Source organism: Sapajus apella, unplaced genomic scaffold (assembly GCF_009761245.1).
Source record: "Sapajus apella isolate SASKATOON/1434 unplaced genomic scaffold, GSC_monkey_1.0 scaffold39, whole genome shotgun sequence".
Taxonomy (NCBI): Eukaryota; Metazoa; Chordata; class Mammalia; order Primates; family Cebidae; genus Sapajus; species Sapajus apella.
The window spans coordinates 541,429-559,588 of NW_022436979.1; the positions used below are offsets into that span (position 1 = coordinate 541,429).

The 18,160-nt window shown below is 33.4% G+C and overlaps 1 protein-coding gene across 6 annotated transcripts in view; it reads right to left on the reverse strand.

Moving 5' to 3' along the window:
* Positions 1-278: 278 nt before the first annotated feature.
* Positions 279-18,160, reverse strand: part of SPOCK3 (SPARC (osteonectin), cwcv and kazal like domains proteoglycan 3) — a 539,501-nt gene continuing 521,619 nt past the window's right edge. For 5 of the 6 annotated variants that reach the window (XM_032298605.1, XM_032298609.1, XM_032298608.1 and 2 more), the window contains 4 exons: positions 16,454-16,675; positions 10,449-10,511; positions 4,412-4,549; positions 279-1,985 (listed from right to left, as the gene is read on the reverse strand). In XM_032298605.1, coding sequence (XP_032154496.1) covers positions 1,816-1,985; positions 4,412-4,549; positions 10,449-10,511; positions 16,454-16,675 — 593 coding nt within the window. In that variant the 3' untranslated portion in view covers positions 279-1,815. The remainder of the gene's footprint in view (positions 1,986-4,411; positions 4,550-10,448; positions 10,512-16,453; positions 16,676-18,160) is intronic. The other variant, XM_032298606.1, reaches the window with a different exon arrangement.

The window sequence follows — 18,160 nt, forward strand, 5'->3', positions numbered from 1 at the left end:
ATGGGTTTTAAAATACAGCCTTGACAAAAATATGATCCATTTTACAATATTATGACAGACGAAACAAATTAAAACAAACCGCCAACAATAAAAATACGTTTTTAACATACATTGAAAAATAATATTCAATATTCCAAGAACCGTAATTTTGAAATTCTAATATTCAGGAAGCTCCCCTAGCTAGTTAGCAATGCATTTATTTTAAAAATCAAGGAATAGCTTAAGAAGCCTTCATGCTACCATGCGTACTCCGGAAAAACCATTGAGAAACAGTTTAATTTGGTTACAAGATTCTTTATTTTGTAAACTGTACATAAACAGTAAAAAAAAGAAAATGCATTATACTTTAAATATTACATAAAGTCAACATTAAATTTTGTATTGAGTGTGCATAAATTAAATGGAGATAATTCATCAATTTTGCTTTCAATGAATTGTATACTGGGAAACCAGTTTATCCACTGTTGAAATTAAAGATACCAATATGTAACATTCAACAAGTTTTTCCATTTTTATTATGGGCACAAAACCATTGGTCTGATATACTTAAGAGTGATTGTGTGCCAAATGTCTACAGAATTAATTAACATGCTAACTTAAATACAGTGGTTAAAGTAATTTTTGCTACAGTTAAATGTTAAATGCTACTTTACACAATAATCATAAACAAGTCCACATGGCAATTATGTAACAATAGAAAAAAAGAAAGAAACATATCCCATTTTTCTTCATTCCAGCAGCAGTACCTTTACTGATATTAATCTGTTAATTAGGTGTGCTTATATATTGCCTAATATACTATATTGGTATGCATGCTAAAATCTTTCTATTTTTGCAAGGCACCATACAATACGTTCGCTAAGTTTCGGCACTACTAACAAAAAATATATAATTCTAAGATTAAATGCAAATTTTTTATCTAAAATGGGAAATAAAATGAAAATTAAAAATTTAAAAGTTGACCTTGGGCAAATAACAAATTTTGTAAAAATATGGTTTAAATGAATCTTTTCCCTTTGTCTTCCTAATTTAAATTCTCCACCCTAAGTTGCTGGCCAGAAAGATAAAGAAATCTAGAAAGGCAAACAAATCATGTTATTAAAGAATATTTTTAAAAATCTGCATGAGACTGCCATCCAAATTAAAATACACATTGGAAAGAACAACTAAATTTTTAACTTTCAGAATCCATGGTTTTTCCATGCTTGTCATTTTGTAAAATGTCCTGTTAGATCCAGAACAATATCAGAGTTAAAATCACCACTATTAATTTAAACACAAAGGCGAACTCTACAATTGTCACTTTGTTTTTCTTGCCATGTGGTATCTCTCTGTTATCTTGACTCAACTAGGTCTAGCAAGATGCTACTTTGGAATTGCAATTTAAGTCATGCATATTTTTCTTAAATCCTCAGGACCCAGGTCATTAATAAGTTATTTGTTTTAAATTTCTCTTAGAATTATCTTTCAAAAAATGAACACTATGATCCCAAGCACTGGTTGTCATTTTGCTTATGGAAGATTTACAAAGTTTGGTCTCACGAAAAATTTATGATAATAACTTCAAAACTTTATTTTGTCTGGCTAGACAGCATACGTATTTTCTTTTTATATAAGGAATATGAAAACTCAAAGCAAATGATTATTATTTAAACATAAAGTTCTACAACTTTAGCTGTAATTTTTCAAATAATTATACAAAATATATGTGAGGTTTAGAATCATTTTGTTATGGGGCAAGAAGATAATTTTAAATAGGCTATCAATTTTGTAAATATTAGAAATGTAGAATTTATATATTTCAGCTGTCATCAATCAAATGTATCCATCATGGTCATCACCACCATCATCATCATCCCCTTCATCTTCATCATCATCTTCAATTTCATCTTCATCATTCATAATATTGTCTTCATCATCCTCCTCATCAGTCCATTCACGAAAATCTCCACTAGCAAAATCTCCAGAGATCTCGAAATCTATCGCTTAAAAAAAGTGAAAGTAAACATAACCCTTATTTGACTGATTAGTGAGTTAATTTCTGAGAGATGAAATCCTTAAGAAAATTAAGAATATTTTGTAAAACGTAATTTGTTTTCTAACATATTTATAAAGACAATTAAAGATCCATTATCTGGAAAATTATCACATGTTAAAACCTATCATTTCTTAAAATGTATTTGCTAAAAGCAGAATCATTATTGAGGTGTGTTATGCAAGATTTCCAGTCCAGTAATATTGATCTCAGCCCAGTTTTTACAGAAATTTATGTCAGACTGTCCATTTTACAAAGAATTTAAAATTTCTTCTGCAAGTGTGGCAGAATAATTGCCCCACCAAAGATGTCCATTTCCTAATCTCCAGAACCTATACATACGTTACCTTACATGAAAGAGGGGCTTTGCAAATGTGGGTGAGTAAAGGAGCTTGAATTGGAGAGATTATCCTGAATTACCCAGGTGGGTCCAAATAGTCACTTAGGTTCTTAAAAACAAAGAATGTTTTCCAGATATTTTGGGAAGGAGCTATGACTGCAGAAGAATGATCAGAGATGCAATATTGTCAGCTTAAGGTTAGAGGAAAGGGTCCATAAGCCCAGGAATGCGAGCCCCCTATAAGTGGAAAGGGCAAAGAAACAGTGTTTCCTCTAAAACCTCGACAGGAGCACCACCCTGCTGACATCTTCATGTTGAGCTTAGTGAGACCTGGTTGAACTTCTGATGTACAAAACTGTAGGATAATAAATTTGTGTTGTTTAAGCCACTAAGTGGGAATTAATTACTACAGCAACAGAAAACTACTATTTTACAAAATATTTTTAAAATAACTATTAATATTTGTGGAGGGAATAATGCACATACATCTTAGCACTCACTGTGTATTGACTTTTCAACTCCTCAAATGCTAGAATGCGTTTATTTTCTACTCTTGCTAATATTTTATTTTTATAATTCTTTGGTAGCTAATTACAACAAATCCTATTTGATGTAATTCAAGGTTTATAAATTGGTGGATCTCTCAAGACAACACACTAAAATCTTCATCTTAACTGAAGAAAATATTGTTTCTATTCTCCAACTTCATCTACTGTATTAGTTACAAAATGTTAAGAAAACTTAGATGTCCATGTTTCAAAGACAACATTCTTGTTCACTTAAGGAACTCATCTCTGTATAATTTTTTTTATAATATAAAAAAGTTATTTATCCATCATTGTCATCAAACAACTGAAGTAATTAATAATGCAACTACTTTACAGTATATATTACAAAGACATGTTCCCTGCATGTAAAATTTATGTAAGACAGCTATTGAAAATACTCCTTCTTCCTACTTAAATCTTATCACATTGGCCAGGTCAGCAAACCAAAGCTAAGCTATTAAAAGTGTTATGAACAAACAAATTCAGAGTAGGGATTTAAAGATTAAATGAGTTACTTTTATTGTTCATCATCTTTTCCTTAATAGGGTTGGTTTATTAGACTAAAAATTGCTTGAAGAATATATCTAAATATTTCTAAAATGCAAGACTGAAGTCTTGGTTTATTAGTCTAAAAATTGCTTGAAAAATACATCTAAATATTTCTAAAATGCAAGACTTTATTCTCATTTTAGCTCATCTATATTAATTGAAACACAATAAATTAATTCCTGATGTATGTGTGTGTGTGTGTGTGTGTGTGTGTGTATAACAAAGTGGCTTTTGTCATAAAAACTGTCTATAATACAAACATAATTGGCACTTGCCTTCTAGGAAAATGTTTTATGAAGTACAAATGGTACCAAAATGGAAACTTTTAAATGCATGCATGTGATGTTCAACTAATTGTTACATTTTATTTTAAATACATACATAAATGCATGTTTCTAAAAAAGAATTAGACTGTTAACTATAATTCCCTTTAAACAAACTACATTTTCGTCACTCAAGCACTGGGAAACATGCTCATATAGCTGTAATTTATGGATATTTACTTTAAAAAGTTTTGTTTTTCTTTGGCTAGTGAACCCACATATTCCCTAAGTCACCATCTCCAGAGGTATACAGACAAAAGGGAGTCATCTGAATATGATAAATAGGGTTTTTTGACATACAGTAGGAAGAATGAAAAAGGGCTGCTTTACCTGAGAGGAAAAGAAGTATGGAAACAGCTTTCTGAATCTGAAGCAGGAAAGCAACCCAGCTTTTAATTAATCTCTCTAGAAAATCTAAATTATGCAATGGCCACTAATTATCTATCCAAGTTTTTAACATACTGGAAACAAGTCTTTTTGTCACTCCCTCCACCCTATATATATATTCTATAGTCTTTGCATAGAGTAAGTCCGCATTAAATTCTTGAACAAATGAATGAGGCTCTAAAGCAATTCTGTGCTTGGAAAATTATGAAATAAGTAACCCTCTCCTTACCACAATCTGCAACACCATTTATTCTGGATCCCATGACTTCATTTCCGTATCTGTCAACACACCAGCACTGCCCAACACTGCCATGGCATTGCGTTGGCTTGTAATAACCGTCTTCATCACACAGGGGGATATACTGTCCTGTGGAAACAACACATAGACATACAAACACACACATACAGTTTATGCATAAGCTGTGCTCCTTTTGACAGGCACCCCATATGCATTAACGTGTCAATGACACACATATGGAGTGTTCACTATATTCTAGGATAGATACCAGTGATGCCTTAGAAGAAATCAGGGAAGTCTTTTCTGTCATTGTTGCCATAATAAGCTGCTTATGGTTCATGGATTCATCTCCTTTGTTAAGCAAATTACTATCTCACTAGTTCCCACACTATGTGTTGTGTTTCACAGGCACAATACAGAATTAAAATCTGATTGGCGCCATGCTTATATTAAATCACCCAGACCACTTAGCATGGCAGACCTCTCACCATCTGCTTTCATCTCTGCCAACTTTCTACTTTCATTTCCCCAAAGGTTCATTCCTATATGCCAAGCTCTTTCCAAATCAAGCTATCTGTTTTTCCAAATTCAATGCTGTTTATCTCTTTACACATTAACTCAACTAGAATCTGTCTCTTCTCTCTTCCATTTTAGGACTTGACTTAAATGTGGCCCACAATTTAAAGAGTTTTTTTCAAGTGAAAGATTTCTGATTACTTCTTGCATTGTATGTGAGTGTTTTTGTGTGTGTGTTGACTGTCACTGAATGTGTTCAACACTACATTGTGATATCATCTATGGTTAGAAATATTTAGGTTCTCTTCATTTGCATTGTTGTGTAAACAAATCTCAAACCCACAGTCTAGTGGGAACACAGTCTATTGGGAATGGTAGAACAGATAGACACTTATTTTTATTTATTTATTATTTATTGAGACTGATCCTTGCTCTATCACCCAGGCTGGAGTGCAGTGGTGCTATCTCAGCTCACTGCAACCTCCACCTCCCAGGTTCAAGCGATTCTCCTACCTCAGCATCCTGAGTGGCTGAGATTGTAGGTGTGCACCACGACACCTGACTAATTTTTGTGTTTTTAGTAGAGACGGGGTTTCACTATGTTTTCAGGACTGATCTTGAACCCTGACTTCAGGTGATCTGTCTACCTTGGCCTCCAAAAATGCTGGGATTATAGGCATGAGCCATTACCCCTAGCTAGACACTATTTTTATATATATAAAATATAATATACTCTATGGCACAATGCTCATGATAAATGCTTAATTAGTAATTTAAAAGTGATGTCATGTTCTTTAGTAAGTACTCCAACAAAAGAATTTAAGTTCTAGCAGATAAGAATATTTTCTTTTATTTTTTGACTATTTTTTTTTCTGTGACCAGAAGCAAAATAGTTCTTTGGTGAAATTAAAAAAAAAAAAAAGTAAACGGATAAAAGACAAAATTACTTAGTGTTGTAACCATATGGGATAATAATTTCACTATCTCAAAAACTTTGCAAATGGTTATACATAGATTATTAACTTACTTTAAAAACTATAATTTATTCAAAATATCTGTACTGCTAATCTTTCAATGAGATATACAGAATATCACTAACTTCAGAACACTTTCTCTGGATTGAAGGCCAGAAAAAAATAAGGAAAATATTCAACGTTGTTACATCTACATCTTTTACAACTACTGAGATTTGACACATTTGACAAACAAATGTTAGGATGTATAATTAGTATGACCATAATTGATAATTTATGCCAGCAAAGTTGGTTGATGTCTACAGTTTCAGCATAATTCTTCAGAGTATTCTCTTTTACATACAAAGACTGCAACTACAAATCAGGACATGTGGCACCAAAATCCTCTGTAACAAGTGATCAATTTCAGATGCATACTCATATCCCACCCAAATTAGAAGAGATGCTTAAAGCCTTTCCTGTTCTCTGTAATAATTTTCATTTATATTATGAAAGAAGGATGAAGATAACTATTACCAAATGGGCACAATTTTTTTTATAGCTTCAAATAATCAAAACCTGGATTTTAATAAATTTTTGTTACTAATAGACATTAAGTAGAAAATATTTGTAAGTTTAATTTCAATGGCTTTCTCCATGGTACATGGCTAAAATCTTTGTTTTTTATTTTTTTTATTTTTTTGAGACGGAGTCTTGCTTGTCGCCCACGCTGGAGTGCAGTGGCGCCAACTCGACTCACTGCAACCTCCATCTCCTGGGTTCAAGCAATTCTCCTGCCTCAGGCTCCTTAGCAGCTGGGATTATAGGCATATGCCACCATGCCAGGCTGAATTTTGTATTTTTAGTAGAGTTGGGGTTTTGTCATGTTGGCTAGGCTGGTCTTGAACTCCTGACTTCAGGTGATCTGCCCACCTTGGCATCCTAAAGTGTTGGGATTACAGTGAGCAACTGTGATCAGTCAGAATGTATTATTTTCATCTGTGAGCTGTGATATCTCATGCATCTTGTAACAGAGTTAAAAGGAATATGACATATTGTAGCATTTATCCTGGGTAATTTTCACACTTAAAAATGTTTTATTACAAAACATTAAACTTTTAATTTTGTATAATGGGCACTGAACCAAGGATTTGCAAGTAATATAAAAAATCCTCTTGGAGAGATCGATCCAAGATGGCCATTTAGGTACAGCTCAGGATTGCAGCTCCCAGTGAAAGCACAGAGGGTGAGTGGATGCCGCATTTTTATTGCCCACAAACTAGGAAATTGCCAGGCAGGGGAGCTCTACCGGTCACCAGCACGGCTGTTTCGGCCAAAGTGGCTGTGCCAGACGGCGCCGCTGCTTTGCCCCGTGCAGCTGCTTTGTTGGCGCCCAGGAGCAGTGGTTCACCGTACAAAATACACTGGTCCGGGTGCCCTTTTGGCTGGCGATTGGAGCCATGGGAAGTCGCCCCTTTGTCTGTTTAAAAAGGGGATGGAGCAAGGAACCAGTACAGTAGATTCCAGGGCAAAAAAAGCACCATGAATCTCAGTGCCACTGTTTAAGCCAGCACAGTGAGTTGTCACACAGGAAAAAACACACACCGGGGCGCCTCTTCAACAGGCGACTGGAACATCAACTTAAAAAAAAAAAAAAAAAGGAGGCTCTGAGGCAGGGAGCCAGGCGATCAGGCTCAGTTGGTCACACTCCCGCAAAAGAACAGCAATCAGAAACTCTCTGGATTGAGATAAACTCTCAATGGCTCACAGCAAGCGCAGCTGAACCCGGGACAGTCCAGCTCTGTGGGGGAGGGGCGTCTGCCATTACCGAGGCAGCCTGCCACGACAGAGGTAGTTGGCCAATGCTGAGACAGCCCACCGTTGCCAAGGCAACCCACCATTGCCGAGGCAGCCCATCATTGCCAAGGCAACCCACCACTACAGAGAGACTCTGCCTTAACAGAGGCGAGCCACCATTGCCAAGGCAGCTACACCCATATAAACTACACCCATATAAACAGGACTGCAGGGAAGTTCACTCAGCAGCTGGGCGGAGCACACAACAGCTCAGCAAAGCCTCTACAGGCAGACAGTGACTAGGCTGCCTCCTTGCTGGGCAGGGCAGCTCTGAAGGAAAAAAAAGAAGGCAGCAGCATAACGGAAACCCATAATGCCCTAAATCCCTGGGACATAGCACCTGTGAACAAAAAGCAGTTTATAAGTTCTGCTGCAGCAGACCTAAACGTACCTGCCCAGCAGCTCTGAATGAACAATGGAGCTCACAGCTCAGCATTTGAGCTTCTATAATGAGACCATCTCCTCAAGAAGCTTCCTGGCACCTATATATCCAAAGAGCCACCTCATAAAGGAGAGATCAGATTGACACTTGGTGGGTATCCTTCTGGGACAAAGATAGCAGAAGAAAACTGGTAACAACCCTTACTGTTCAGCAGCTGCTGCAGGTGAACCCCAGGCAAGCAGGGCCTGGAGTGGACCTCAGCAGACCTACAGCAGAGGGGCCAGGCTGTCAGAAGGAAAACCAAAAAACAGAAATAACCTCATCATCAACAAACAGAACGTACACTCCGAGACCCAATATGAAAGCCAGAAACTACAAAGACAACAGGTGGAGAAATCCTTAAAGATGGGAAGAAACAAGCACAAAAAGGATGAAAACACCCGAAACCAGAACACCTCTCCTCCTACAAGGGATCACAACTCCTCACCAGCAAGGGAACAAGGTTGGATGGAGAACGAGTGTGATGAAATGACAGAATCAGACTTCAGAAGGTGGGTAGTAAGAAACTTCTGTGAACTAAAAGAACATGTTCTAACCAAATGCAAAGAAACTAAGAGTCTTGAAAAAAGATTTGACAAAATGCTAACGAGAATGGACAAAATAGAAAGGAATATAAGTGAATTGATGGAGCTGAAAAACACAACACGAGAACTTCACGAAGCATGCACAAGTATCAACAGCCGAATTGACCAAGCAGAAGAAAGGATATCAGAGGTCGAAGATCAACTCAATGAAATAAAACGGGAAGGCAAGAATGGAGAAAAAAGGGTAAAAAGGAATGAACAACGTCTCCAAGAAATGTGGGACTATGTGAAAAGACCTAATCTACGTTTGGTAGGCATACCTGAATGCGACGAAGAGAATGAATCCAAGCTGGAAAACACTCTTCAGGATACTATCCAGGAAAACTTCCCCAACCTAGCAAGGCAGGCAAACATTCAAGTCCAGGAAATACAGAGAACACCACAAAGATATTCATAAAGAAGAACAACCCCAAGGCACATAATCGTCAGATTCACCAGGGCTGAAATGAAGGAGGAAATACTAAGGGCAGCCAGAGAGAAAGGTCGGGTTACCCACAAAGGGAAGCCCATCAGACTCACAGCATACCTCTCAGCAAAATTCTACAAGCCAGAAGACAGTGGGGGCCGATATTCAACATCCTTAAAGAAAAGAACTTTCAACCCAGAATCTCCTAACCGGCCAAACTAAGCTTCATAAGTGAAGGAAAAATAAAATCCTTTGTGAACATGCAAGTACTCAGAGATTTCGTCACCACCAGGCCAGCTTTACAAGAGCTCCTGAAAGAGGCTGTACACATATAAAGGAACAACAAGTACCAGATTAATCAGATCCAGAAACATTAGAGTTATGTGCCACTAAATACACAAGTGTGTTAATATACATGAAAATAAATATTGCATGTGTGGTGTCATGCTTTGGATTCTAAAATAGAAAAAGATCAGTGGCAAAACTGGTGACATCAAAATGAAGTCTGAAGCTTACTTATAGGATTATAGCAATGCTAATTTCTTAAATTTTTACAAATGTTCCATTGTTATTTGGCACATGCAAGATGTTATATTTAGGGTAAGCTGGGTGAAGATCGTTTGGAAGCTATGTACTTTTGTAACTGTTTTTATAAATTTAAAGCTATTCCAAAAACAGTTTGTTTAAAAATTGTATGATTATAAGAAATAAAACTCTTATAAAATAGTTTAATGATCTGTTTACAGCCAAACATTCAAATATTTCAAGGCTTTGAATAAAATTTAAAATATCTATCTACATATGTATATATTTACTTATTAAAAGTACGGTAGTAAAAAAATACTAATGAAAAATGCCAGCAAGTCTGCTCAAATTTACCTGAGGTACTCAAAGTTTCTTTTCACCCAATTTATAAAAGTACTTGGTTTAAATAACATGTATACATATACATATTTGTCACCAATTCTTAAATCTTAAACATAGAACTGAATTTTCTGCTGAGGTTATAACTTTAGTGTTGCTTAAATCCTTCTTTTTACTTAATAACTTTCAAAATGAACATTATATTAGGGTAATAAAACAGACATAATATCTTTCAATAAGTAAGGTAATAAAAGTAAATTTAATGGCTTTCAAAAAGTTCATAAATTTTGTTGCTGAAATTTAGTGCAGTCTATCTTTGTTGGATTAATATTGATTTTATGTTGCTGTTTCCCTGGGGTTATTTATGTAAGCAATAAAGCATTCAGAAGAATGATCTATTACTCACCTAGGAGCTTTTTTACCCCTTGACGCTTCTGAATATTGCTGAGCTCCGTCTGGCAAGGTGGGTCTGCAATGACATTAAAAATGTTGCTTCAAGGATTGTAATTAAACAAAGAAAGTATAGTTTCTATGTTACCAAACTTTAGTTAGTGTTTGTGTGCCTTAGAAAACACATATTACATATTAATTTGTTTACTTATGAAAACACCTTCATATAGTATGTGTCTATCAATCAATCAATCATCTATCTGATAGCTAGCTATAAAGAGAGGTCACTCGTACTGCTTTCCCAATTGTCAACAGATCACCATGGTTTTCCTAGGAATGCCTCGTTTGGATTTTTTTAAAGTATAAAACATATTTATATGACGAAAAATACTTCTTATCACTTACTTTTAAAATGTCAACCAACTCTAACAGCAATGTAAATTCAATGAATTGACTACTGTTGAAGCGATTAACTTATATTTTCCCTCATTTAAAAGTTTCTATGATATAGATAAATAGCTTTGCATAACAAAAGTAATCTATGAAAAAATTAATGTTTCTTTCCAGTTATGTTAGAGACCCTATTATAAATTTTAATACTGCATAATGTTAACAGATATTGTTATTTTTAGTTTCATCCATATATGCAACTTAGAAATGGAACATAATATTTCTGATAAGCCATTAAATAAGCTGAAGACATTTCAACCAATTTGGAAATAGTCTTTGCTTATTTTCAAACTCAACCACTTGAAGGAGGGCATTTGCAGAGAAATGTAAAATTCTAAAGAGTCACAATATAGTTTGCCTTATATGATTACTCTTATATTTACTCTTGGGTCTTCATATCTATGAGTTCTGCACTGTTAATGGAAAATTTTCAAAAAATAAAAATCTAGAGATGATTTAAAGTATGTAAGAGGATATGCATAGGTTATATGTCAATACTTTGCCATTTTATAGAAGAGATTTAAGTAATTTGATTTTGGTGTTCACCAATGGTCCTGAGATCAATCCCAATTGGACAATGAGTGATAATTGTATATAATCATATACATATATAATATAAAATATATATAGTCTTGTCTGAAAGCAGTTTAATGGATTTTATATTCATATTCTAAAAACTTGCTGCTAATGCTTGCTACATAAAAGTGGCATTATAAAATATTAAAACTGCAAAATAATAAGCTAGTTCTTAGTGTCCTGTGGTGCAACTTTTTAGGTAAAATGCAAAGTATAATCAATTTAAATGATTTAAAAATCATATAATACATTGAATTCAAAATATTCAATTATTAAATTATATGCAACAAAGTAGAATAAAGAATGTGATAGGTGCTTAAAATATACTTTGTAGTTTAATATGTGGCTTCATCTTGCGGAATCTAAAATGTTTCATCTCACAGATTCTAAACTGTAATGAAAAAGAAGTGTGTTTGAAAATCTTGTATAATTACCATATTGTTCTATTTCATTTTGAAATGTGTCCAATTGATCCCGTGGTTATTCCTGACAATCTCATGAGTCTTTTATATTAAATAATTAGGAATCAAATTGCATAGTTTTTTATATAGACATTTAAGATTTTACAGCCCTCCAAATATGACATCTGAGAATTACAAAGAAAGAGTCCAGCTGGAGTTTCAATATTATTTCAAAAACAGTTCTTCTAGTTACAATTGGCTAGTTAATGTAAGGTAGAAATAATATTTCTAATGTTTACCTGAACATTCTGGTACTTTTGTGTCTGTACCTGAAAATCTGCGTAGGTTTGATCTGTTTTTTGATTACCAACCTCACAGAATAAGTCTGACTACCAATGCTACAAGCTCTGTGTAAGGGAACATTTTACAATTTCAAGAAAAATCATGACCAATTGGACTGTCCAAGTACATATAATATTTGATTTTAAACCATTTTCTTATTATTTATAAGTCAGCTCTGTAAGTCTGGCCTTTAGGCATTCTTAGAGCACTTAAATTAGATTTCATCTATTATTTAAACTTACTTGCAAAGAACTGATCTAGATAAAATAATAGTAATCCAACTAATTGCATTTAAGTTTGGACAGAATCAGACTATTACCTCTACATAGAGTTTGAACAAATAGGTTAACATAGGTTATAGACAAGGATTCAACTCATCAGATTTATTTCCCCTACTTTGTTTACTACCAAGTGTTTTTTAAGTTTATGCTAAATTCTTCTTTTCTTTTCTCTTTTTTTTTTTTTTTTTTTTTTTGAGACGGAGTTTCCCTCTTGTTACCCAGGCTGGAGTGCAATGGCGCGATTTCGGCTCACCGCAACCTCTGCCTCCTGGGTTCAGGCAATTCTCCTGCCTCAGCCTCCTGAGTAGCTGGGATTACAGGCAGGCGCCACCATGCCCAGCTAATTTTTTTGTATTTTTAGTAGAGTTGGGGTTTCACCATGTTGACCAGGATGGTCTCCATCTCTTGACCTCATGATCCACCCGCCTCGGCCTTCCAAAGTGCTGGGATTACAGGCGTGAGCCACCGCGCCTGGCCCGCTAAATTCTTCCACTATGTGCTTAAAAACTGTATGAGAATCACAAATCAATAAAATGCAAAATTTAATTTAATCAATTTTTATTAATTGTTCTGAGCTAATATGAGACAAGGAGAATTAAAAAAAAGTTAAATTTCCAGATGTTATTTGATTTTAAAGTAAAATTGTTTATTGTTCTGCATTCTGAATTTAAAGACCCAAACCCCTACATTGGAGTCACTGCAGAAAGAATTGGTAATTTTCAATACAACAGTAACAACACATTTTTATTTACCCATGAAATTCTGAACTAAATGAAACATAATTGGGATAAATAAAGGTAAAAATACCATGTGTTTACAACAGTTACTACAATATAAAATACGATTCTATACTTGAAAGTAGTCATTTCCAAGAAATTTCTAAGAAATATTTGTTTTTGGCTGTCAAGTAAATATGGATAATGTAGAGTGAAAACTGAAAAGAAACTGAACATATGGAGCTTTGTGAATGAATCTTTAAGTTGGCAGCATATGGCTGCACAGGCTGCATACTGCACAAGTCCACCAGGGACCATCTACTTGAATTGCGCTTTCAATGGTGCCCTGAAGTTTTACAATAAGCCAGACCTCTAACGGTTTTTAAGTAAGCCACTGCACTCATGCACTCTTCTTCTCAATACTTGATTGGTCATGTGGGCTCTCACAGAATGGTTATACTTTTAAAATTTTATTAGGTTGATTTCATCCATAGAAATTTCTAATATTTGCAATTCCAAATCTTCCACATTTATTTCATTTAATAGAAAAACCATATATTTTCAAATAATGAATTAATCCCTTGTGCACTACACATTGATATCTCTTCCTGTTAATTAAATATATACATAACCTCCAAAAATGTCATTAATTTTAATTGCATTCCTAAGAAAAAATACTGCATAAACTAGTTATTGTATGTTGATGTTGTTATTCCATACTGAATAAGATGTTATTCCATACTGAATAAGACTTTCCAATAAGTTGCAGTGATGATTCCAAGGCATTTTTTATATAATTATGCTGCTGTTTCTGAAAATAGAATTAAACTATTTGGAGACAGAAATCAAAGAGTTTCATTTGAAATGCCAGTTTATTCATGTATTCATTTCATAATGTGAAGTTATTAGTTATAAATAAACTTTAGTCCTTAGCCATAAAATGGGAATATTTATACTTCCACAGGGCTATTAGAGTAATAAAAATTTTATGTGCCTAAACTATAGGTGGAGCTGAATAAATGTTAGTTTTCTTTATCTTTCCCTTATCTTACACAACAGGGTTTTCAACGAAATAGAAACTAATAAATAATTTACTTTTTAGAATAAGTGAAAGTAGACATACTGTTATGAAAACACATTCTTAACATGTAAGGTAACTGAAATTCCAATTTAATATTCCTTCTGCTCACTTTTTCAGGAGTACTTAGAATAAATAATACTACCAATTACAACCATGTTCATTTTGTATTGCTTAATTGTCATGATTTTAGAAAATTAATGAATTTAGAAAATACATATAGTCATGAATTATGTATATAGTCATGAATTTTAAAAATATATATGTACACGAATTATATATGTGTGTATAGCAGCTATATAGAGAGCAGCTGTATATATATATGTGTATATACAGTATATATACACACATATATATATATACAATGAGCTTAAGAATTTCAGGAAAACATTCTTTATAAGATGAAATATTTTAAAAATGTTTTTAAATTAATGGTTATCTTTAAATAAAATTACTTATTGAACTAAAAGAGTACATAAAAACAAAGTTGTATCATGTCACTAGCACACCCTCTCAGTTATCCTGAGAACTTCTGTAACTTCTAGCAATTAAAGTAATGAAATGTTGGCCAACAGTTTAGCAAAACACTTCTAAGCATTAGAGAAACTCCATAAGCTCTTTTACCAGCTTAGGTAGCATTTATCAAATTATTTCTGCTATGCATCACAAGATCTCAGAGAGTAAATCTTCACATGGCTATACAAAAATTGGCACTTTGGGAGAATGCTGCTTTTTAAATGAAACAGAGTAAAATTTTGCTATGGGGACTTTTAATCAATTCTACAATTATTGCTACAAAACCCAAGAATGCTCTAAGATAAAGGTATTTATTTATTTCTGTTGACAAACCATTCAGTTACTCAGAATATTTTAAATGTTTGTGTATATACACCAAAAACATGCTGGCATAACACCAAAAACAACTAAAATAAAATTTGTCATCATAAGAAAAGACTACATGACATACATTCTGGCACTTTCGTTGGATCTACTACTTTTTATTATTTAAATTATTTAAATGTAAACTAGTCATTAATACTAGTATATATTAATAGTTACAGCTAGGAGTCCCTAACTAGAAAGCACATATGGAATGAAGTTAACAATGTGTGTTTGTGTGTGTAATAAATATTTTAATACAGTAAATGTTTTCTTAAACTTTGTTTAGACTGGTTTAAAAATTACTGTACTCAACTAAGGCTCCCGTGGACTCACCAATAATCAATTTATGCATACTCATTTCATACCTAATTACTAAGGTAAGTAAGAAAAAGTAATTGAGATAATAAAATACCCCATATAATGTGTTAGTTTTCCATATTGAAGACTGAGAATCATTGATAAAGTATCTTGTTATTCCTCTTAGCTCTCAAGAATTTTAAAAAGCATTCACAATAGCAGGCTTTACCACATTAATTCCCAGGATATTTTCCTAAATTAACATCAAAATTACACTTACAATTGTTTCCTTAGTTTCTCAAAACTTTATCATAATGTGAGATTCTTGTTTTTCCCCTATACACACTTAATATAGATTATCATTCGATTGATTCTGTGTGATTCCAATTTAACATTATCCTAATATACGAGGATGCATAACGAATTGGTATTATTCCAAATCTTCACTCACCTCACCTCCTCCTTGTTATTAAAGACATTTTTTCTGCTAGTGAATTTTATAAAAGTCAAGCTATTTTGAAAAGTTTGAAAGATTAAATCATTTTAAACTTACATGAATAAAAATGTCCTTATGGTAAATGCTCTGGTTCATTCAACTCATTGAATAAGACCACAAAATAGAACATTAAAACTCTGCAGTATAGTGATAAGAAACCCATTTATTTTATATTGTGGGCAAAGCAGATAGCAAATTAATTTTAATGATTATTTTTAATATCTACGTTCTTGTACCTCTGTGTGCTTCTTGGTGGTTCATAATGGAAACTATAATGAAGTGTGTTAATATAAAATATTAATTACTATTTTTCATCTTATTTAGTGTGTGTCGCATCTCTAGCAGTGTTATTTGTTCAACATGCAGCTTATTTGCTTTTATTAAACACTTGAATTACAAAAATGTATACAAAATGAATGGGCATACTATACTATTTTATTATTAAAAATAAGTAAAATTTGACTTGCAGGTCAACTATATGCATCTGTAGGTGTTCTTTTACCTTGCTGTCTCTGGAAGCAGTAGCACCATTCATTGTTAGATATTAAACTGTCCTTGTATGTGTCACAAGAGTTGAAGAATGCCTTGGTACACTGTTCATTCTTATCAAGGTAAATGCTTCTGAGCTCTGACTGGTCCAATAGCAGGTCATAGTTTGTATCAAGTCTGTTGAACATCCAGCCAAGTGAGTCCTTGCAAATTGGCAAGATACTGGTATCAAATCCTAAAGGCGAAGAAAGAAAATAATTAGGTAAATATGAAAGACACCATTGGCAGAAAGCAAAACAAGTCAAACATAGCATGTAGCTAATGTAGGACATCTGATGAATAGTCTGAGAAGTAGAGCATTAAATTCACCTTGAGTAATTTGTTTCAAATTAAAGTGGAAACAGTAATATCTACATTTCAGGATAGTTGTGAGAATTAATTAACGAGTAAGCATCTGACACGAATTAGGCATTCATTAGATGGCAGTTACTATTATAATTATATTACTTTTCTGCTCAAGCTTCTTTTGAATAAACAGTATATCATGATAAATGTCTCATTAGATATATGTAAATATTAATTTTAAAACATCCTATGAACAAAAAATAGAATTCATTTTTATTCATAGAACTGAAAATACTGTTTTAACACAAAAATACACAAAATAAGTAATAACTTTACACAAAATAAAAAATAATTTTAATAATGCCCTATATCTTGGTAGGACTATGGTGACTGTGCTATTTCAAGAAAATTTTACAATTGCAAATGTGTTATTATGGGAGGCCAGATGGTGCACTGGATAGAGCAGATATAGAGAGATGACAGAACTGGGTTTTTATTCAAGCTACACACTATTCCAAATGGGTTATCCCTGGTAAGCTGCAGCCCTCACTAACCTCAGTATCCTAAATAGCATCAGATGTAATGTCAGTGCTTTGAACTATCTTAAAAGACTTTTTCTCAACAATTCTTACTTCTAAGGTTTTGGTAGGCCCTAATATGTATGTTGCTCATCTAGTTGTTATTTAATTTGCTCTTTTCTACTCATTACAAGTGAAAGTAAACTAATTACTCAGTTATTTGCATGGAAGGGAAGATGTATTAGACACATGGATGTATTAGACACACGGGGACTTATGAAAATAGTATCAATAAGATGCAATCTTCAACAACAGGGTTTGAGGAGTAGCTTAAACATTTATTAGTGTAATTCTCTCAGATTTTGTAGCTAATTTTACGTTCTGGTAATACAGAATCAATTTTGATAGTTTTTTTCTTGTTACATTTTGTTATAAAATTAATAGAAATAAAGATGTAGATAGGATTAAAATTAAATAGGAGACTTGGGGGCTTGAAAAATTTTAAATTTTACAAGCTTTTTGAAATCTGTTTTATTAATTTTTCAGCAGATATTTAATGCTCATGTCTGTGAATCACCATATGAGAAAATGGGAATACAAATTAAAAGATGTATTTATGGCATCTTGATAAAAGCATAGAGAAGGAATTTCAGCATTTTGTTTGTTTGTTTGTTTAAATTATCTTTGTAAAATTGTTTATATAATCAAAACAGACTTATCACACTCAAACAAACAGTAAACATAAATTCCTTATTTCCTATTTACTGTGAAGGTCCTGACTTGGTTCTGGAAATGTAAAGTTTAAAAATGTAGATTAGGTCCCTATTCCCTTGAAGCTTATTTTTAAAACAGTATAT